The sequence below is a fragment of the Thunnus thynnus genome, chromosome 3, assembly GCF_963924715.1.
Source record: "Thunnus thynnus chromosome 3, fThuThy2.1, whole genome shotgun sequence".
In the NCBI taxonomy this organism is placed as follows: domain Eukaryota; kingdom Metazoa; phylum Chordata; class Actinopteri; order Scombriformes; family Scombridae; genus Thunnus; species Thunnus thynnus.
The window spans coordinates 19,923,680-19,947,195 of NC_089519.1; the positions used below are offsets into that span (position 1 = coordinate 19,923,680).

At 41.1% G+C, this 23,516-nt stretch overlaps 2 protein-coding genes and 1 long non-coding RNA gene across 4 annotated transcripts in view; 2 read left to right on the forward strand and 1 right to left on the reverse strand.

Annotated features, from left to right (window-relative positions):
* Positions 1-1,401: 1,401 nt before the first annotated feature.
* On the reverse strand, positions 1,402-14,001 carry ncapg (non-SMC condensin I complex, subunit G). The gene is made up of 22 exons (XM_067584640.1): positions 13,897-14,001; positions 13,495-13,609; positions 11,654-11,893; positions 10,981-11,209; positions 10,613-10,758; positions 10,347-10,431; positions 10,023-10,215; positions 9,793-9,942; positions 8,549-8,689; positions 7,012-7,135; positions 6,570-6,659; positions 5,250-5,438; positions 4,996-5,106; positions 4,458-4,577; positions 4,051-4,287; positions 3,754-3,935; positions 3,399-3,564; positions 2,715-2,882; positions 2,474-2,597; positions 2,169-2,216; positions 1,985-2,054; positions 1,402-1,844 (listed from the first exon to the last, which is right to left on the reverse strand). The coding sequence occupies exons 2-22, from the start codon at positions 13,600-13,602 to the stop codon at positions 1,718-1,720; spliced, it is 3,048 nt and encodes a 1,015-aa protein (XP_067440741.1). The 5' UTR covers positions 13,603-13,609; positions 13,897-14,001; the 3' UTR covers positions 1,402-1,717.
* On the forward strand, positions 6,684-7,099 carry LOC137179732 (uncharacterized). The gene is made up of 2 exons (XR_010927862.1): positions 6,684-6,798; positions 6,953-7,099. It is a non-coding gene; the product is annotated as an uncharacterized lncRNA (long non-coding RNA).
* A 3,151-nt stretch (positions 14,002-17,152) lies between the features above and the next one.
* The window catches only part of fam184b (family with sequence similarity 184 member B), a 29,662-nt gene continuing 23,298 nt past the window's right edge, over positions 17,153-23,516 (forward strand). For both annotated transcript variants that reach the window (XM_067584645.1, XM_067584644.1), the window contains exon 1: positions 17,153-17,793. In XM_067584645.1, coding sequence (XP_067440746.1) covers positions 17,644-17,793 — 150 coding nt within the window. In that variant the 5' untranslated portion in view covers positions 17,153-17,643. The remainder of the gene's footprint in view (positions 17,794-23,516) is intronic.

The following is a 23,516-nucleotide window of genomic DNA, read 5'->3' on the forward strand; positions in this document are numbered from 1 at the left end:
ATTTTCGTTTTTTAAATTTATATATTCATTTTGTTCCCTCTTGAGTTATGTAATATTTATGATTAGAGTTATCACTACTGCACCTAAAAGTTGAAACATGGTTAGTTTGGGGCTGGATGAACATGAACATTGTCACTGAACTCAGATGTTTTAAGGCATACTAAAAAACATAAAACATCAGATAGATGAAACATAAAACATCAAAGCACATGTATTTTTTTGTGTGTGTGTGTGTGTGTCATTTTTTTCTTGTGTAATAGATATTTTACACATTTATTCATCTGACCCCAACAGTCATTCAAATGAAACAACCAGACGGGAAACTCACTCTAAGATTGAACTGCTCTCAACTCTTTGGGCTTCATGCAAGAACATTTTCATATTTTTATCCCAAAACTGTTTTCAGCCTGATGAGTGCCACCTGTTCACGAGGAGGTGCGCGTTCATGAGATGCTCATTAACATAATCCACGCCCCTGAAATTGCCTTAATGGGCTCCATGTTCCGCTCCGTCTGTGGGCGAGTTTCATTCACAAAAAGTTCCCAAAGAGTAAAAACACCGCGCAGCTTCAAGTCCTGCTTTTAGAAATCAGAAGACAAAAACACAGGAGTGACAGTAGTAGGAGACCTGGAACAATTAGACAATATGAATCCAGCTCACATGTCATCAGAGCAGCTCTGCACTGTGACCGAAATAAAAAGGGAATGATGTGACGTGAAGTTAGATGCTAAAAAACATTTCTAAAGCAAAGCGCTCCGTGATGGAAGGAGGTCATGTGACAATCAGAGAGATATTACAGTATCGCTGTCTCTCTGTAGCTCTGTCCAGTATCATGTTGTGTTGCAGCTGACAGTGTAACATCAGCTGCAACATCATAAACTCTATAAAAAAACCTTTCAGTAATTTGGCAGCCACGATGAAGATGATGATGATGATGATATGGTGAAGAGAATATTAGTTTTGCATTAAGTTTAATTGTTATGCATTTAATTTTTGTATATTCCAGCATATTTAAACTCCATATTAATTCAGATTACTGCATTATAATTGTAAATGAAGCAAATGTTTCTTCTCTGTGAAGAAAGGCAGAGACAATCTGTTCATGATACATACAACAGGTCTGGACCTCTCTGAAATTTCATTCGTACCTGAAATCCACAAATGTTCTTAAATCACTCGTACGTGCATCTTAAAAACAAATTTGTTCATAGGAGTGGTCCTTGCATGAGGCCTATTGAGAGCACAGAGGCCATAACCTGTATTAGGGGTCACATGTAGACTTACCTTTTCTTTTTAAAGGGTGAAAAAATGTTTGGGAAGCACTGATCTAAACTAAACTCCCGCTTGTGTGAATGCAGTGTGCTGTTGACCGATTTTGTGATAATTAAAGACAAGAAAAACTTTACTGATATAAATTTTAGTTTTATGATTAAAATGACAAAACTTGACAAGATAGGAAAACACAGAAAGACATCAGAGGAAAATGACAACACATTAAGAGTGTTGCAAATTGCAAGAGTTATGTCAGGGTCATGTAACATTTCTTCAATGTCAATTTTATTCAACATTGAAAAGAAAAGAAAAAAAGAAAAGTAAATATTTCCACATTAAAATTAAATTGTATTTGGAGTATTTGAACACTTGTTAAAATAAACTGCAACATCAGTTTCCATTTTTGCTTTTAACTTTCCATAACTGAACTTGTATGAACTGGTTTTTACGACACATTGGCTTCCTGGTTGATGAGGGTGTTAAGATCCAGCTTTGTCTTCTCTAGAGCTGCAGTCTTGGCCCTCCGCGAGGGACGCACCACAGGAACTGACTCAGGAACATTCTCTCCATCACTGTAACAAAGACAAAAAGCAAGCAGAACAAGATGAATATTAATGAAAATACAGTGAAGGGATGAGATCATGTAAAACGTGTACAGATAAATGCATCATGTGTCCTCATGCACTGACAGAACTAACTGGAAAACACTCACCTCTCCTCTGATGACTCTGCCCTCCTGCTTGGCTTTCTGCCTCCTTTGGCTGCGCAGACTTTCCTCTGACCTGTGACCAGAAAACACTCAGGTTACCTCACAAGGCTGAGTCAAAACAAGAAGAGGTCTACAGGGGCACAATGAACAACTGCATTTTAGATGAACAAACAGAACCCGGCATTACCTCTTTTGGCTCTCTTGGCAGATTTTGATAGATCGTCTGTTGCAGCCTCTGTGGAAACAGGGCAGACAGAACATTCATATTTTTATAGCTTCCTCTCTCTGCAAGCTGTATTCTTGTCTTGACAGATACCAAAAATGACAGAGTCAGGCATTTTTTAATCCACTTAGCAACATTCTGGTAATAAGACATAATCCTTTTACAGGAAGAGTTGTCATAACAGAAACAGGCACTGAGGAAACAACACTTCTATTATTGATGCTCAGCAGGTGTGAGGTTGTCTTTCATAGTGAGTTTTGCACATGTACCATCTGCATTGACATCCAGTGGTTGGAGTGCGGTGGCGCTGAGGAGCTCAGCCTGTTCTTTAGAATCCACCAGCTGATGAATCATCTTCTCCAGAGCACGCAGGCAGACACGGTCCTTCACCACCTGAAGACAAACACAGAGGGGAGGAAGGAGGGGGAATGAAAAATGAGGCTTTTTGAGAGGCAGACAGACTGATGTTTTAAACTGTATGACTGGTTGTGTGTTTTTATCTGTTTCTACCTGTACGAGCTGCTGCAGCAGCGTCTGCAGGTCTTTCCTGACAGTCTCCTCTCTGCTGAGCTCCAGGTTGCTAAGAGTCTTGGCATAGAGACGCACCTCGGGGGCTGTAGGGTCCTTCAACATCTCCCCACAGATGCGAACCGCCAAGTAGTCATGGACACACACCTCCTGAAGACAGATACGCATTGCATACACACACACACTCAATCAGGGATTAATTCTGTTTTTGCCTCAGTGAGGTGTTATTGAATAGTTTAGTGAACCAGCTGTGTGTTAAAGCTCTGCACCCTCCAATTTAAACTGCAGAATTCAATCAGAGAGCAGGGCTGCAACTAATGATTGTTTTCATTATTGAGTCATCTTCTAATTATTTTTTCCAATTCATCGTTTGGTGCATAAAACCTCAGATAAGACTAAAAAAAAAAAAAAAAAAAAAAAAAAAGGTGCATCACAATTTCCTACAAAGTGACGTTATTAAATGTCTTGATTTGTCTCATATTCAGTTTACTATGATGTAGAACCTGGAACCATCAAATGTTTGATCTTTTTTTGTTGAAAAATGATATAAATAACTATCAAAATAGTTATTTTCTTCCGATTAATTAATCTAGTAATCATTGCAGCTCTATCAGAGCCAATAAAAACACAACTAACAAAGCATTTCTCAATGGAGACAACCCAGACCTCTGTGTTGGCTGAAGGTTTCATGAGTGCACTTGGACGGGTCAGCTCAACAAGTAGCTCCACCACGTTGTTAACATCCACCTCAGCTAGTGGAGAGGTGGCTGGGGCGTTCATCAGAGTCCGTACAGTCGGCAGGAAACTCTCCTCCACGACCTCCTGGTGGACCCTAATACACACAAAGACACACTCCGTATTAGTTACATAAATAATCACTTCAACAAGGCAAACAATCATGGATGGTAAATACACAGATATAATAACACATCATTGATCAATCAAATTAATTCCTTTACTTAAAATTCTTGGATATCTAAATAATTTAACCACATGACTTATTTGTTTATTTATGTGTGACCTGCTCTCGCGGGCGTAGAGCTGGAAGAAGACACCCAGGCAGTGTCGTAAGCGGGTGTCATCCTCGGTGACGGGATTGTACCACAGCAACACCAGGCGGGACAGCATCTTGGCACTGGACATGCGGCCGGTATACATAAGTTTTGCCAGGCCCTCTGCTGTCTCTGTACGCAGGTCAGAAACCTGAAAATGATGAAACCACACAGATACTTTGATAAAATTCTCTAATTTTTCACCCGAGAAATCCAGACATCCAATACTGTCCAATACTAAGTAAATGTTTCACTTTGAAGCTCACTTCATTGTCCAGGAACTCTGACAGCATCACAACTATACTCTGCGCGGTGTCCTCTGGTACGTCTCCCTTCTCCTCAGCCGGTGGAGCGTCCTCTTCCTGCCGCTCCGGTGATTGGGAGGGCGGGGCTGTCTGAGTGGCAGCTGTTTCAGAGAGCAGCTGGAAGCCGAACAGCAGCAGCAGGTCGATGATGGCCCGCAGAGCACTGATACGTATCTTTACCTCATCCAGCTGGGCGATCTGAAAACATGAATACACAACAATTCTAGTACTGGCAGCTCGTATCTGTCTGTTTGTGTCAGTGCACCGATATTAAAGTAACATATTTTCTCAATTTAGCCCTGGTAAGTTATCCAGCCACAAAGATTTAATGAATTTTAGATGAATAAAACACATGTGGGAAACATTACCTGTAGCAGCAGGACCATGTGGGTTTTGGCAAGCTCCTTGCTGTGCAGAGTGCACGTTCCCAGACACACCACCGCCATATTGCGGACAGCAGGGTGGGCATTTGCAATACTGGGCAGGATCTGACAGACAGAGAAATACGGATTTCAACCAACATATAATTTCCTCCGTACCTCCAGAGGTTCGCCAACATGAGATGATATTAACAAATAATAACCAAATAATCACAGAAGAATCTAAGGTTTCATCAGGTTGACATCCTTAAAGGAAATGATCATAATCATATCAAAGATAAGCATTACTCTGTGATGGTCATAATCTACAACCCTACTGCCAACAATTAATACATTTTGGTATAAGACAGAAACATCTTGTGACATTAGAATTTAAAAAGAACCAGTGACCATACATACTAATGAAAAAACTGTGGCAACTAACTTTATCCTGATATTATTTATTTCTAAAAAGTCAAGTTGAATGTTGTCATTCGTACATCTATGGTACCAGTGGTGAAAAAGTTAAGAAGGTGTTGATTTATACCAGTGAGGACATTAAGGCGCTAATGGTTGGACCAATTCGAGTCTTCATGTTCATCTGCTTCAGCAGTTCAGCGCACATTGTTAGACACCTGAGAAGAGTCTCCGGGTCATTCTGAAATACAGAAAATAAACACACAATTCAAACCTTACATTGACTATTTTATATAGATGAAAAGTCCCATTAAGCTAATCAGGATATATTATATTTAATAACATGTAAAGACACAGAGGTGGTGGGTCTTGTGAAGTCTGTACCTTCTCAGTGCGGACCTCCTTGTCAGGTGGCTGACTGCTCTCTGCGATTTCCTGGATGACTTGGTTCCTGCGGTTCTCCAGCTCTGTGATGGAGTCCTTCAGCTCTGCTGCACGGCTGAACTGCTGAGCTGTGATACAATCCTCCAGGGCTTGTTTAGCCTCCAGGATACGCACCTTCACCTCTGCTAGCTGGATGGCAGGAAGGAAGAGAAGAGGGGGGCGGGGGGTCATAAACCGAAGAGAGGGGAGAGTCATTCCTCAGCTGGAGCACACTCCAGAGGATTCCTGACTGTTGAGACGAGCAACTAAAGGCAAAAACAACAACAGCTGAGGCTTTGGGCCAGGTTACCACCCTCTAGAGACTACTTTACCTCTACTCACTGAAAATGAAGGGACAGAGGAAGAGAGCAGGTGCACGAAGCAGATGGAAGCTAAACACCTGAGCTAGGATCGACTTCTGCATCAGTTTGGCCTACAAGGTAGTGAATACTTTCACTGCTTATTGTAAATCAGGAGACTGAAATTTAATTAGACGGACTGTTGATCAGGACTGAAGTCCAACTTTGTGAGATAACCTCTTTCAGTCTATTTGTCTTCTTAGGTAACCACTGACTGTCACTGAGGTTAAATGAGGAAAAGAAGTGATGAAGAAAACTAAAATTTACTCGACCAGACCACAAGACAAGCTCGGTGTACATGATCTACATTAGTTCAAACATATTTTGCCTCCAAATACCAACCATCCAGCTGGAGGTATCGAGGCATGAACAGATAGAAACAGACAGCGAGGGAACGTAAATAGAGCACAGAAGAATTTTTTCTTAAAACGTACTTTTATCAGAGAGTCTTTCCTGATTTTAATTCATTTCACTTACGTCTTTTGTTTTTTTTTTAAAAAAGTTTCTCCTGTTTAATTTTACACTGAATTGGTTTTATCTGTAAAATCGAATGATTTTATATGTCTGTGTTTGTAACGAGGGTTTTATAAAGAGTGCTCTATATATGAAGATTATAATTATTATTAGATTAGCGTAGAACAGTGAAAAGTTACAAACCAAAACAATTAAGAAATAAATTTGTTGGTAATCTCACTTTTAGAATATAAATACATTTTATTATGTTTAGTTCCTTCATAGTAATCATTCTTTCTCTGGCTTGTTAATATTTCAAAATTTCCTATCTAATAAAATCAAGTTCTTTGCCAATATGTGATGTTTTCATCCATCCAAAAAAAAAAAAAAAAAACACAGTAGGGCGATTGGACAGGATTACTGAATCTAATTGCTCCTGGGTGCTTTCAGCTGGCAGAGTGTTCCCCACCTGGACCTGCTGCCTGCGGCTCTCGTTCTCATCCACTGGCTGACTGGCTTCCATGATGGGCTCCCTCACATCAGAGATGATTTCTGCCACCTGTGTAACACAAAGCCAGCTCATTTAGGCATCAATCTCAGCGGTAATGACACCACCACTGAATGGAAAATCTGTCTCATTTCGTGACATCTCAAACAAAAGAGCTTTCGTAGCAGAGGACAGTTTCATTAAAGCCTCCGTTAGTGCAATCATTTTCCACCTAAGTGTGTCCATCTGGAAACATTGACAAACAATTTTGGCTTTTATATTTTCATTTCTGCCTAATTGTTCTATCAAATGAGTTTATGAGGGGTAGTGATATATGCATTTCTGCTTGCGTGTGTTTCCCACAGACGGCAGTGAATCTACGATGGTGAAAGAGTTCAGATTCATGTGTTCAAATGTAACTCACAGTCTGTATGCGTCTGTGATCGTCGGGGATGAGGGTGAGGAGTTTCTCAGTGAGCAGGGAGACCAGCGAGGATGGTGTCTGTGGCAGAGCCAACATCTCCTGCAGTACAGTCAGCACTTGCTTCCTACAAAGACAAAAAGAAAACCAAAGTCTGACTAAAAACATCAACAAGCTGATGATAATATTTAGAAAATTGGACAAAATCAGACAATTTGTCCTGAAAGGCAGTTATGAAAAGCGCTGAACAATAAACTTAATTTATTGAATTAATGACACTATGGATCTCTTACTGAACTAAATTAACTTATATTGCAAATTACAATACATTGTCTGAGTCTTTAACCGACCAATCAGCTCGCAGCCTAATTCACAAGTCCAGACAAGGAAGTGAGCCACCACAAGTTAGGGAATATACTTAAATGATGTATTTAAAAAGCTAGTGTTACATTTATTTTTAATCAAGGTAAATCTTTTGATAAAAGATTTTAGATCATATTGTCATAAATCCTCTTTTTCATTAGTTTCTAATCCTTCATTCAGATTCTTTTTCTCTCATAACTTTCACTTTTCCAATATGGTGTCCAGACAACCAAGCAGTTACTCCTCCTCTTCATCTTCTTCCTACCTTTTACCATCCCTATCCAAGTCCTCTGACAAGTCTGAGCATTTGCTCCCTGAAGCTGTTCAGATGATTAAGCAGTAATCCTATTTCCAGACTTATATTTGCCCTCTATCCATCCTTCCCTCCCATTTTCTCCCAACACTTTCTCACTCCTTGCCTTCGCATTTGGTGCCCAGCTATTTGTTAAGGTGATTTTCTTACTGCATCTTCCAACCTCTGCCTCATTTCTTCATCTGTTTATAGGGACCATGAGGAGTTCTGACCACTATAAACAATATGGAGCAATGGCTTTATGAGAAGGTTCCAGTTTTTGCTTGGACTGTGCACACATACATAATCACACAGATGACAGGATGCACATTCCTGCCAATATACTATACCACTGATTTACAGGTGGCAGTAAACACCAAGAAATGCATCAATACATTGGCAAAACTGTCATTGACTTTTATTCGTTTTATCGAATTCTTATCCGATTTGAAATCTATTTTACTGTTTTTTAATTATTATTCATCTTTCTTTTTTTTCCCACGTGTGCATTAGTCTTGGTTTGTACTGTTTACATTTATTTTGTCATATTATCAGCTTGTCAGTCATCTGTAAATCACTTTGAATTGCACTAACCTGTATAAAGGTGCTATTCAAATAAAGTCTGATTGACTGATTGATTGATAGTAAAGGAAGGAAAGAAGAAGACTGCAAGTAAACATGGATGTAAACAATGCTGTTTTCAAAAAGCTTTGCAAATGTTTATGAGGAAGAAAATGTATTCAACACATTTGTTAGACCTAAAGGATACACAATGCGTTATGGTGAGAAACACTGAATGTAAATAGACCTTTTCTTTGTTTACAAGAAAACTCCACAGGACACCTTTTTATCATCCTACCAGCGCAACCATGTTCCCCATCTTACCTGCCACCCTCCTCGTTGGTGTCCAGACAGCCGATGAGATGGATGAGCTGCTGCGAGATGAACTCCTTGGTCATGACCAACTCCAGCTGGTTAAAGTCAGCCCTCTGCTCCTCTGACAGCACTGGCACTGCCTTCAGATATCTACAACAGTCAGAGTCAAGAATTATACAACTGAGAGACAACAGCAGCTCTTGAGGCACAGCCAGACAATTCAGCAGCACACTCTGAGACAACAAAGCCAAAAATCAGGCAGTGACCTGGGTGCCTGAGTGACGGTGGTATTACTGAAAAAAAGGAAAAGTTATATTAAATGCAACATTTTAGGTAGCTAAAAATCCTACCAGCACTACCTACAAGCAGGTACACACAGCTGTATCAGCTATCAGCTAGCCACTGGGTCATTCATACAAACCTGTAATAGTCTCTCTGTAAATAGTCTCTTATTTCATCATCGACATATTTTATGAGCAGATAAGTGTTAAGCGTGCTGCTAACTTATAGCAAATCTATTTAAGGAGCATTTCACACTACAGCATCCCACACATTTGGCAGGTGATAAAACAGCAGTGTGGTCTAACTGTGACGCTTAGGGAGGATGATATTTGAGTCCTGGGATTTAACTGGATGCATGAGTGTGGACGGTATTCTGTGATTTATGCAAGAGATTAACAACAAGAAAATTCAAAAGGTGTGTCTGTGTAACAGGAGGAATATGTTTTTGTATTTTGAGTGTGTACAGCTACATTTCAAAGTAGTTGTAGCACATGCTGCGTGCCTGAGGCGCGTGAATCTAATCACAGCTGTTTTTAGAGTATCTGGCTTTGATCTTGTAAATAGTTTTTTTCTAAAAAAAAAAACCAGACTTACAAATGCAATGAGCATCAACAGATGTTGTTTGACTTGTTTGGTAGAGATAAGAGTCTTTTTTATGTAAATGTCACACTTCACTAAAATTACACAGGTTAGGTTAAATTTAAACCATTAGTTAGCCACACTATTAAAGCAGTTATATAAGCTTTAAGTTAGCCACACAGTTACATACAGAAAGAGCTCCTCTGAGAACACCGCCTTCAGATACCTGGAGTTATAACATGGTTATTATGGCAACTGTGTTCTGATAATCATCAATGAAACCTGTTAATTAGTTGTCTGGTCCAGATGTTACTCAACAACAACAGTAAAACATACAGCTGATAGCAAGAAAATATAAATATAATCTAGTAAATATCTATCGCCTTTCTCACCCATAGAGGTAGTCGGCATATGTGGCAGCATCTGGTAACACTTGTTCCAGCGTTTCTTCACCATCATCCCCTTTGGCTTTAATGAACTCACACAGGGCTCTCCAGTAAAGCACATTCTCACAGCTCAGAGAGTCAACTGGGATCAGCTTCCTGTTGAAAACACACATCTTTAATTTCTGGCATCTCATTTACAGTTTCACTCATGAGATCCAGAGAGAGAGAAAGCGCACCTGTTGTCAAGCTGCACTCTGTTCTGCAGCAGATCATCAGTGGGTGCGCCTTTGAATATGGCTTTGAGTGTTTCCAGAGCCGTTTGGGAGCAGTTCTCCACATCAAGCCTGTGGAGCAGCTCTATGATATCACCATTCAGCCGAAGCAGCCAGGACGGCAGCAGACGAGCACAAACCACTTCCCTCACCGCTTCTACAACAGACACACACACACACACAGCCGGTCATACAAATTAATTGTGCACAATGTCATTTCTCACTGCAAGTAATAACTAAATTGAATTTTTGTTATTGAAAAAGAACCGGCACACAATCTGGTGTTACCTGATGTGTCGTGGAGTCCCTGCTGCAGTAGACTCACTCTCTGTGCAATGGTCAGAGCTTTAATGTGGACTTTGTCTGCCAAAACCTGAAACAGGAAACAAAATTGTGTTTACATTTTTTTCTGGAGTTATAACAAACCTAATTTCACAAAAATCCATGTTTAATCAGATCATGATGACAACTTTATTGTGTATGGTTGTTGATGCTGACTTGCCATATGCGTGCGTCAAATTTATACTTGATTATTTGACTGCCTGTGTGGCTACCTGGAAGGCTAACTTGCGGACGTTCTCTTTGATGTCCCGGGTGCGTTTAAGTACTTTGGGGAGGGTCTGAGGAGACATGGCGATGCAGGAGAGGACGGCACGTCGCACCTCAGCATTACTATCATTTTCCAGAATCAACATGTAGGCTGAACAGTGGAGAGATGGAGAATTTGACAGTTAGAGAGAGAAAAGATACAGATAAGAACATTCAAAATACAAGGCCATGAAGTGAGCAGGAACTCTACATTTCTGCTAGATGACATCAACAAGTCATGCCAGCAAACACCCACACTGGGTTGAGTATTTTTGTTATACCACAACAGATTTCTGGGTTCAAACACACCATCTGCTACTCTCCAAATACAAACCGCTGATGGTGGGGCAGTCAGGATCCATTGGCTGCTGCAGGCGGGTCATTGCCAAGGCAGCCTGAATCCTCACATTGGGGAACTTGTCAGTGACACGGACCAGCATGGCTTGGTGGATGCGATCGAAGAGGTCGTCGTCAATCTGGGCATTCTCTGCCATGCTGCCCAGTAACTTGTTAATCAGCTGGCACACACGGAAACGCACCGCATGGCTACTAGCTTTGTGAGACTGAGGAGAGAGGAAGGTAGAAAGGGAACAGTCCATTGGAATTGGAAAAAGAGGAGTGAGACATGGGGTTGGGGAGAAAGAGGCAGATAGTACAGGAAGACAAAAGGACATGGTTTGAAGGAAAGAGGACGAGCAGAGATAAAGGGTTGTATATCGCAGGAGCATAGGAGTGAGAGACAAATGGAGTCCGACAAGAAGGAGAGAGGAGACAGATGGGACAGGGCAAAATCAGATTAAGAGGCTGCAGAGACATCAATCATGTCAGAGCTTATCTGTACAGGAAATGTTCAACAAAAAAAGGAGGTTGTTGTCATTAACACAAGAAATGTTTGGGGTTCACTGATTTTTTAAAAATGATGATGATTATTAATCTCAAAAAGTTGAGTTTGTGATTATTTATCACACGTCTTAGCCACAATGCATATGCTCATGTAATATAAATACCTCCAACAGGAAGTTGAAGATGAAACTCAAAAATGGATGATCATCCTCTGCTTCTTCGTCTTCCTCCTCCTCTTCCTCCTGCTGCTCCTCCTCCTCTGTTTTAGGTGGAGACTGGAAACTTGTGGCGAACCTCGCGACAAATTCAATGACATTTTCGACGGTAGGTTCCCGCTTGTACACGATCATAGCATACTTCAGGTAGTGGACAAACTCCTCGTGGAACAGTGTCTTGTCCTCAAGCTGATGGAGGAGATGGAGGAGGTCAGCGGGCAGGTGACAGGGGATGCAAACCAGAAGAAACAATAAAATGGACAATACGTTTCTGTAAAAGTTATTCAGCACAGCGAAAAAATAATGCTATCAGAATAGAGAACCATCCAGACCTCTCAATATGTCTTTTATGACATGTTTGTTTTCTGTCCCCAGGGTCAAAAAAAGAAGAGATGGTATTCAATTTCTGTCCACAACAAAACTGGAGGTCTATTCCAACTCTTGGTTCTTTAACACTGTGGCTTTATGTATTTATTCATATTTCTCACTGCACAGTAATTTTTAATTCTTCTGTTTAATTGTGTTTTTCAGAGCTGCAACTAACGACTTATTTTCATTATCAATTTGATTATTTTCTTGAATAATAGATTAGTTGTTTGGTCACAATGGTGAAAAATGTCAATAACTGTTTCCCAAAGCCCAAGCTGATGTCCTTAAATGTCTTGTTTTGTCCCAAACAACAGTCCACAACCCAGATCAGTTTACTGTCATAGAGGACTAAAGAAACCAGAAAATATTCACATATGAGAATATGGACATTTTCTTCTTTGATGGCAATCAAATAGATGGCAATTAATTTAATAGTTGGCAACTAATAGATAAATCATTGTAGTTCTAGTATTTTTATCTTCGCTTTTCCTCCATTCTTTTAAATTCTATGCATGTGTCTTTTTATATCATCTTGCATTTCTTCCTTCTTTCTTTTTATGTCTTATATAATGGACTTTGAATTGCCTTGTAGATGAAAGGTATGATTTTATCATAATAAAGCTTTGACCCTAGAATCCAATAAGAGGGATGTGAGGCCAATACAGCACACAACCACACCTACATATGATGGTTTTAAACAGTGAAAAATGTGTTAAAGTGTTTTAAAAGTGTCACATGTTTAAAGGATAGGTTCATATTTTTTCCAAGTCTCTCTTAAAACAAATGTCAGGTGTGCACATGAATACTAAAATAGGTTTTCCTCACGGTAATCATTCCTCCTGTTCATACTGGCTATTAAAAAAAAATCAAATGTGCTTCCAATGCAAGTGGTGGGGGCCAAAATCCACAGTGTGTCCAAACAGTCACTTTGTGCAAAAATGCATTTAAAAGTTGATCTGAATCTTATATGAGGCTTCAACAGTGTTAAGTGGATATCTGCCACATTTGCAGTCTTTTTAGCATCAAATTCCCTCTTTGTGTTTCTTCTGACAGTGTGTCCCTGTTGAATTGCAGTGGAAGTATAGTAACAAAAAGAGTGACTTTGGCATTAAAAAGACTATAACGTTGAAATATATCTACTTGATTTAACTAATTTAGATGGCTGAAGCTTCATATTCACTTCAGATAAACTTTTAAATACATTTTTACACAGAAGGAGGACTGTGTAAATATGTCCTCCCATCACTAGTGCTTTATAAAATTATCTTCTAATGGCCATTATGTACAGGAGGAGTCATTATGGCAAGAAACCCCTATTTCAATGTTCATTGGGGCACCTGATTATTATTTCATGACAGACTTGAAACGTTGTGAACGTTGCAGACAAACAGCAGCTTCACATGTTTCCGCACAGATCTCACCTTGTTGTAGCGGCTCTTCAGACTCGCCACCAGCTTCGCCTTGTTGTTGTGGCCTTTCTGAGCGCGCTGAAACGCCTCCTTAATGTCCATTTCGTTGTCCGCAGTCATCTTTCCTCTACAGAAAACCACAGTAAAAAAGTGAAATTACTAACACAACTGTAAAAGCTTCCCTCGCAGAAACTTTCAGCAACGTCTGAATTAAATGATACTAACGGCAGCAGCCTTTTTTTCTCTAGTGTCTCATTAGCAAACTTAACGAAAGCCCCACCTCGAGAGAAGAGCAGGAAAACAACGTAACCTGGCTTGCCAGAGACACTAGAGCATACTTTATCAGAATATCAACACGGACATCATATTATCCAGTAGAAGTGAACTTTATTTAAGTTTTTAAAATGTATTTACCGTTCCTGCAATTTTCCTCAGGAAACACTGCCGCCTGTTTTCAAATTCAACTGTGGTGTCGTTCTCGCGAGAACGTGAATGCGTAATATCGATTTCTACGTAATGACGTATAATAACGGGAGTGCGCCCTGGGTTTAGCCTTGCAGGAGACGTTCCTGTCAGGCTCAATTGTGTATTAAATAAATACCATTTTTCTGCAAGTAGGATCGATTTTTTTAATCAGCTTTTTGATTCTTTAATTTATCTATAGTACTAAATACTCGTTATCTTTTTTGCCATTTGGATTTGTGAATCAAATCTGCCAATGTCTATATTATTTGTATTTGTATTATATTTGTATGTATATCTATGCTGGACATAAATTAATTAAAATATGTATATGTTTAAGGTCTACTGACTGATTCTACTAATAGAGCTACTATACATCCATGATCAGGCTCTGCACAAATCCAGCTTTCTTCGCCCAGGACTGGCAGACCTATCAAGAACCATAAATTACAAATGATCATTTGATTGGCTTTTTTAAGGGTGAACTGCAAGGATGTATTCAGGAGAAGAATACACAGGTATTAGCATTGCCTGTGACCAAAATATCAGGGAAAAAGACCTATAGTTTATGAATGGCAAGTACTCAGACAGCAGCCACTGTATGAGACCACTTATTGATATTTAGCTTACAGCAGTCATATTGTACGTTTATTATTTATCAATCATTAATAAAAACAGATTTTAAAAAAAACAATTAACCATATTATTTGGTTGGATGAAAGAAATCATCTCCTACACTGGATCACTAATCTGCTAATATTTCATATCCCACATATGAACTGTTTCTACTAGTGTTCAACCCCTCATGTTGGTGTTGTGGTGTCCAAGGCCACAGCTGCCGGGCAGCTGGGGAGGGGTCACAGCAGACAGTTCACCCGTGGGAAGGGCAATGACAAGCATCTCTGCAGGCGGACAGGGCTCTCCATATTATGGGAACAGCAACAGCAGCCATCTATCTCTGGAAATCAATTTAATATAGAGGGTACTCTGTCAGGCTATTTGCTTTAGACCTGTGTGCATGAGGGTGTGGGATTATCAGAAAGGTGTATTATCATATTAAATATTCATAATGGTAGATGTGGAAGGGATAAAAGTCTGTCCATTAGTCCATACACCTACTCTGTCATAAGCTTAAAAGATGTGAAAAAACAACTTCTAGCTTTTGTACATCGATGGACCTACACTATCACAACACTTTCTTTCCAGAGACCAACCCCCACCTGTGTAAAACTGCTGTGCGAATCATAAATCATACAATTTCTCATTACATTGCACTTACTTACATGTTGTAATATTGTCCAATAATTATAGTCTGAATTGCTACATTAATCTCACATGGGCTCCATTTATCTCTTTGAGGCCATGTTTTTTTTTTTGTCATTTTAAAGCTTCAGTATGCTTAACATGAGCTTCATCTGATGTCAAAACCTGTTCAGATTGTGTTTTGCATGTTGTATAGTCTCTACAGGATGAATGCTACACTAATGGGGCTAATGATGTACATTTTGGGACAGTGTCTCCTTGAAGGCATTCAAACTGACAGAAAAATTGTGTTAAAAATGAGAAAGAGAGCTTGAGACAGACAAACCAGGCCTACTTTTACGCCTTCACACACGTGGCTGGTTGCTGCCTTAAGTGGCATAATTGCCACATTGTTTGTTTCGGAAAGGTACAAAAAGTGTTGGATAAAGCCTTCAAATGGTGCTTATATGGTGCATAATCCTAAATAAAGTTGTGTTAAATCACATTACAACAAATTAACAAAGAAAAACTGACCTGGTATTAGCATATTAGTTTGGGTGAACAGGGTCAGTTTGGACCAAGCAGCTAATTTTTGCTGTAAAAGATCCCATTCATGGCTGTGCCTGCGTTAAAGGGGTCCTCCATTGATTTTACACATGCAGGTCAGTTTACTTGTCATGGGGATTAGCTACTACTCAGCCTATTAAAACAGTTTTATAATGTCTTCTGTGGCTCTGACGGAGCTTTTTGAGTGTGAGAAAATGACCCCAGTGATGTCATCAGGGTTATCCCAGCTTGTGATTGGAGATCACAATTTTTTTACCAGGGAGCCTGGGTTACAGAGTGGGGACATTTACCCGGCAGAGAGGATCTAATGGAAAGATAATATGGACTATATAAATATTGACATCATGACAGCTCCCCAAAAGTGACACCAAAACTTTTTGTCGCCTGGTGCAGCTAGCCCCCTGGTGGCTTGCTGCAGTATAGGTCATAAATCCGGCCCTCTCCATGTTAGCAGATGGAACATGAGCCAAATGAAAAAAATCAGAGTACACGTCAAACAAATTTTTCCCAAAGATGCTTTCTGTCATTTTAGGTAGTTCTTACCATGCTGATGTTTGTCCAAGTGCTCATTTTTCTGATAAGTTTGTTTTTAAGTAGGTATTTGACGATATAAAAAGGGGGTGTGGCATCATGATGGACAGCTGTGACAGCCACTCTCAATCCTCCGTTAGGCGGCAGGGACAGCTGAGGGTCTGCCATCTGGCCCACTGACTCTACTATGCAGACTCTGGCTCCAAATAAGGTCACACAAACAAAGATGGCAGCTCCCAGAGAGGAGATATTTTGGCTTCACTTTTGCATAGCGCTAGGAAGTGGAGATGCTAGTATAGATAATATAGATAATACTGAGTTGCATTATGGGAAATATAGGATGTAGGAGTATTATGGGGGTTTTACTCAGGACTAGAAATCAGGAAATCTCGGCCTCTGTGCATTTAATTATTATTTTTTAAAACTTTCTATCATCAAGTCCTCCAATGTTATGGCACTGCAATACTAAATTGCTGGAGTGCCCCTTTAAGGTTATGAAAGCAATTTCAGTCAGTGGTACTCACATGTGTATGAGTGTGTTTTTGTGCATTTTAAAATCCACAGCACAAAAACGAACTGATAAGCATAAAGGGTACAGTTTCACAAAGTGTTTACCTTAGAAACAAATAATTTAACAGCAATCCATCCAATAGGAGCAGCAGCAGAAGCAGCAGCCTGGTAATACAAAACGTACTTAGTAGTAATCTATGTTGCTGTTTAGCCATAGAGCCCACGGTAGCACCACTGAAATTGCTTCCATTATATTCTGTTTACGGTATCCGACTGATGGAGTAAAATAACACGACTGGACCCCTGGGACCCCCCCCCCCCCCTCCTTCCCCTCACACGGTGATCGGCACTGATACAGCAGCGCCGGTAGGGGCGGGGCAGCACTGCAGCAGTGCGCTTCTCGAGCTGTCTCCGGTAAAGCTCCATAGGATACACGCGCCCCTCTCCGCCCCTGCTGCGAGACAGGTGGTTGGACTGTATGCCTTCATCCTCGAGCGCCCGGAGTAAGAAAACAAATCTGTTGGCAGCAGGGAAGGGTCGGTTGGCGCGAGCGCGTCCCCGATGGACTTCCAGCGTGTGACCTCCGCGATCACCGGGCGGACAGCCGGAGAGGGGGGCAACAACCGGAACGCAAGAGGAGAGCCCCGCCGATCCACTACCAAATGTTTTCCACCGAATTGCTCGAGCTGCTGTTCACGGGAGGGGGTCTACCGACAGCGGAATGAGATGCAAGAATAAAAAGTTGACACGATTTCGGTGGGGAATTTTCGTCTGAGAGGCGGCAGGATCATTTCTGACTATCCTCCGGGTCTGGGAAGTTCCCTTGAGGGGTGGTGGGGGGGTTTCATTATGGCTTCAGGCGCCGGTAAGGCTGCACAGCCCCCCGGGCCGGGCTCCGCCGTTAACGGGACTGCGGCAGAGTTCCCGAACATCGAGCAGGAGCTGTACGACTACCAGATGCACAGCAAGATGTGCAAGAAGATCGCGCAGCTCACCAAGGTAAGACCCGCCGGTGACACCGAGAGAGAGAGGCGCGCCGCCGGGACGCGCTGTCACTGAAATCTGTCAGGATGATCTGATGTCTGCTCTCACCGCCGCTGCCATCGCTCTGAAACATAATTACATGTTGAGAAGGCGACCTGTAATTATCCTGTGATACAAGGAAACAAACAGATGCCACAGAAAAAAATGTAAATGCTCACAGAAAGATGAAATTGATCTGCAAGAGATATGAGAAGCATATATACAGTATAAATACAATATTAGAGTAATAGACACTATGAAGTCATAATATTCGTGCTTTGGCAACATTATAGATGATCAGTATGTTACAAGGCATCCTGATCTCTTGGGATAATGATTGGAAAACTTGGATCAGGGTACATTCGTCTTCGTGACTGACAGTAATCAGACATCAATGAGGGCTTTAGGTTGCTATAGGAAGCAGATCTTCTGCAATTTTACAGCCAAGCCTATTAAGACATCAATTAACAGTGATGGATCACATTTTCTATTAATCGATTTACGGTTTTGTCTCTCTAAAATGTCAAAATCAAAATAATCTAACATCACATTGCAAAGATAGCACAAATGCCAAAACCCATAATCATGTTTCTTTGTTTGGACAACAGTCACAAAAACACAAAGCTATTAATTTATAGTGATATGAAATAGATATGAGCACCAAACCTCACCTTTAAGAAGCTGTAATGTTTTGTATTTGTCATTATAATCAGTGGTAATTTTCCATAATTATTATTATTTCTTTATTAGCACAAACATATCATGCTGTGAGCCTTTGTGCTGTGCGCTTATTAGTGTGCAGGCAGGGATGCTTGACAGCTGCAGCAGCAGTATATCTGAATCTGCTCTGGCTTTTCATACAGTAAGCAGTGCTGCTATATGGGGGAGTTCTCCTTCTTCTTCTCTGCTTCACAATAATGCTTACAGAGGCAGGGCATGACCCATCGCTTGTTGAGCTATGACAATTACTGATGACTGTGCAGTTCTCATCCTCCCTCATGGCCTCACCTCTGTGTAGCCTGTAGGTGTGTGTGTATATGTGTGTGTGTCCAGGATGTGCAATGTATTACAGCATTTGTATTTGCGTGTGTGTGTTGTTCCAAAGGCTTCCTCTCTCTCTCTCTCTCACACACACACACACACACACACACACGCACACACACACACAAACAGAGATGTCACAGATGAAGGGTCAGCACTTGTGTCTGTGCTTGTTAGGGATATTTGCCAGCCTAGTCCTTCTACTCCTCATGCCCCGCCACTCCTTCCATCCTAATATTTCTCCTCCGAAGGCTGAACTTGTTTCTCTGCCTTGAAACTTTATGCAAGCCCTGCCAGCCTTACTTTAGCTCTTTGATGACCGCAGTAAATAAACCCGAGGCCCAGAGCGCTGATGAAATATAAGAATCATCAAATCCGATATTTGGTGTAAGCGTTTTCTCTGAGCTTTGGGATGTGGGGCATGTGACACATGGTTTATTTGAGTGTTTTGGGGCGGGTGTAGAGTGGAGAGGAAGTGGGAAATGGGTCAGCTGTGGTAACCTTATATATTTAATAACCCTTACTCTCTGTGTGCATGAACATTGAAGCTAGCGCACGCACACACATGCACTTGCACTTAACACACCTCCTCACGTCTGCCTGTCCCCCGCTCCTCCACTCACCCATCCACACAGTATGTACCATACCAGTATGCTTGACTTACAGGCGTCCCCCTCTCCCCCTCCTCCCCTCTTCATCCTCACCTTCTCCCCTCTCTTTGCCAGCGAGAGTGGTCCACCTTGGTTGAATGGGTGCTGCTAAAGATAAACCAGTAGCACGTCAAGAGTGTGTTTACATGGCGGAACAAGCCAATGGGAAGAAAGCAGGAGCTGACCATGTCAGGCCAGCTGTTGTGAATGTTCACATAAGCTTGTGCGTGAACAGACATCCACAGCAACACAGAGAGAGAGAGAGAGAGAGAGAGGGGAGTAGTAGAGATCGACTGAGTGTGTGTGTGTGTGTTTACACCCACACTTTTGATTGGCAGCTCTAATTCTGTCTACGTGATTTCCTGTACTTGTCTAGCTTACACTGTCACAATGTTCCCTGCTTTGTAATCCAGCACACCCGCTACCCTCTTTGATATGAGTGGAGGTGTGTGTGTGTGTGTGGAAGCGGTGGAGGGGGGATTGGGCTGATGTAAGAGAAAGAGAAAGTGTGTGCATGCTCGCTTGTCTCTTTGCCTAACCTCTCTTCGGTGCACCAACCATTCACTCTACATCTCACTCCTGTTTCAACAGCCTCGACTCAGCTCTCCTTTACACTGTAGACAGAATATTAATTTCATGCTTTGCTGACTATGAAGTTATTGTCAGTAAGCACGGCCACTGGCTTGTGAGGCTACATGAATAACATTATCGACTGGCAGGATCAATATGGGGATCTGGAGACAGGATTTACAGTAGCAAGAGGCTCTCGCCACTCTCTGACCAAGCTGGCATGCCAGGCATCTGAGGAATTTACAACTAAAAAGCTGGATCAAAGTGTGACACTGTCTTTAATCCTGGCATCCATTATTACACTGAAATTTGAAGGTTTCACTAATCTGAACATGTTTTAAACAGTGTAGAGGCTTTAATTGTGATGCCTAACACATTATCTCAACTATAAGTGATTAAAAAAAAACATCAAAATCATTTATGTCTCTTAACCTTTGATTCTGATGCTGCAAATTGGAAGCTAATGTCATCATTGCGGTGTACGCTAACTGTAAAGCAAACCTGTGTCACTTTACTAGCTGTGGCCATGAGATAATGCTAAATGCTAAATCTTAGTGCAACAGTAGTGAAGTAGAGAAGAGTCAGTTACATAGCAATATCTATCTCAAGTTTTCTAGCATTAGCTTACATTAGACACCTTTCAAGTCAAATCAATTTTATTTATATGGTGCTAAATCACAACAAAAGTTATCACAGGGCACTTTTCACACAGAGCAGGTCTGGACTGTACTTTTTAATTTACAGAGACCCAACATTCCCCCATGAGCAAGCACTTGGCAATAGCGGCAAGGAAAAACTGTCCTTTAATGGGAAGAAACCTGGAGCAGAACTGCACTCTAGGTGGGCGGCCATCTGCCTCAACCGATTGGGTTGAGAGAGAAAGAGGGAGGCAGGGGGAGAGGGGAGAGAGAGACAGAGAGAAGCACAGCAACAACAATAATAATAATAGCAATATAACTAATAATAATAGCGGCAACAGTGGGCACAAATGACTAATAATAATAGCACTCGGTGCACAAGTTTCTACTCAATGCACAAGTCACCTGTTCTTGATTTGATTGGTGTTATTTTGTGTTCTACTTTTATCTTTTATTTAAAGTTGTTAATTTTATGTCCTGAGTGTTATTTGTGACATTATGAAATGAATCATGATATCTGACTTCTATTTTTCTTTGTCATAGTGTTGTATGTTATGTTTGTTTGTTGTATGTTTGTAATCTTATTTTTTATTTCTTTGGTGAGATACGTTCACAAGCCCATGTGGGCACAATCCCTGTCAATTATGTATTATATATGTATCTAGATGTTTTCTGCTTGTGCAAATAAATGTACTAAAACTAAACTAAATCTAAAACTAAACTAAGAGATAGACTACTGGTCATACCAGACCAAATAACACTGTAGCAGCAAAAGCCCTTTTTGAACTGAACAAGAGTGCATTTTATCGGTTATAAATTTAACTTTTCATTGGTAAGAGTAAGAAGGTTTTATTTCCTCTCTCACATGTTACACAGTGTGTCTTTAGGTTTAGCAGGGTAAAGACATGAGTGCCTCTATGATGAAGATAAATATATTTTTATTTGCATAGACCTAAAGTAAAAAGACAAGAAGAATGACTCAGATCTGTAGCTCCCAACCTTTTTGGCTTGTGCCCCTTAAGATGAAGAAACGATAAGCTGTGACACTTTGTTACAGGTTTTTTCCTGATGAGCTGTGAACAGCTTAAGACTTTGAAGTGACAATTTTCTCAGGTTGTGTCATTTGAATAATTTTCAGAGGCCTGAAGAGGTAGAACCAAAACGAGGGTAAATTTAATGCTATGTACAGTAGCAGTTTTTTCTCCTTTTATTTCTATCTTGTAGGTCATATAGCGACCCCTCAGATTTACACTATATGGCCAAAGTATGTCTGCACTCTTGTATACATGTATTTTTGGTTGTAGCTATCTTCCATGGTTTGGGCTATCGGCCCCTTAGTTCAAATTAAAGGGATTCTTAATTCTACACCATACAGTGATATTTTAGACCAATAGCGTGTTTTAGGAAAGACGTTTCATCAAAATGACAATGTCCCTGTGCACAAAACCAGGTCCATGAAGACATGGTTTTCAGAGTTTGGTGTAGAGGAACTTGACTGGCCTGCACAGACCTCAACCCCATCAAACACCTTTGAGCCAGGCCTTATCGTCTGACCTCACTAACGTTCTTACGAATACTGAATAGTAAAAGATCCCTGCAGCCAGGTTCCTAAATCCTGTGGAGAGCTTTCCCAGAAGAAGAGCAGAGGATGTTATAACAGCATATTAATGCCCAAAGTGTTGGAATGAGATGTTCCACAATTGCACCTCGGTGTAATGTTCAGGTGTGCAGATAATTCTGGCCAGATATTGTATATTCTGATGCAGTAAGGGGTCCTGACCCCCACGTTAGGAAACCACTAGTTTAGATCACTAACAAGTTTTGCTAAATCGTCCTCTCTCCTGCTATATTTTACTTCTTCCCTCATCGCTCTCACTTTCAAACTGTCCAAAGAGGACAGCCAAGAACAGCATGCACACACTCTCCCCTCAGAGCCTGTCCTCGATTCAGAGTCCCCTTCATTCCTTTGAGTCATGAATCATAGTTCGTGAGCCAAAGTTCATGCACTATGACGTGATTGGAAAGTCCGCGTGACTTATTGTATAAGTGTTTGACTAACAGGAAGGTGAGAGGTAAGTTTGTGGAGATGTCATATCTGTCATTGACATCTGGAGCTGGATTATAAGGAATACATCATTTATCGATGGAGATTGAAAGCTTTGAGGACACTGAAGTGTGTGTGCGAGAGAGAGGTGGTGACATTAGCGCGCGCACACACACAGAGGGAATGTCCGGCAGTGCTGTGCCAGCTGTGTGCTGCAGACAGAGAGGCGTCTGCGTAAAATATGAGCCCATGTGTCCCCTGGATACACCCATGCGTGTGCACACACACAAACACACACACACCTCTGCGAGCGGGTAAGTGAGACGTCAGGGTCAGTAGGAGAAGATGATGACACTGTAGACATGGTGTAGGGGGTAAAGTGAATAGTGGGTCGAAACAGGCCATATTTCATGTGTTAGTCACAGTCTATATGTGGACGAGGGGGAGAGAGACCCCACACATGCTGGCAGGCAGGAGAATCACCACAGGAAGCTGCAAAGCCTGGACTATATTGGCTCACAGGTCTTTGGTTACTGTAGATACACACAGTTTGACAGTGTTGCTGTTTAATCTCCATTATTTGTGTATGGGAATTACTGTGTATCCAAGTCAGTCAGTCTCAGTTTAATATTTGTTATCATGAAGCTGCCAGATGAAAATATTGGCTCCATAATGTCTGTGTTTGCTGACTAGTACAGGTGTCAGCTTTCCTGCTGTTGTTTGCACCTACAGTAAATTAAATGAATACAAGAGGAA

Bases quoted from the DNA above. Each gene is read 5' to 3' on its own strand.
- ncapg (XM_067584640.1), bottom strand. From the start codon at position 13,602: ATGACTGCGGACAACGAAATGGACATTAAGGAGGCGTTTCAGCGCGCT. The intron at 5,439-6,569 runs GTGGGGAACACT...CCTGCCATCCAG, and splicing joins GCCGCAGGCAGCAGGTCCAG to CTAGCAGAGGTGAAGGTGCG. The intron at 5,107-5,249 runs GTACAGACTTCA...TCTGTATTTCAG, and splicing joins AGGAGGTCCGCACTGAGAAG to AATGACCCGGAGACTCTTCT.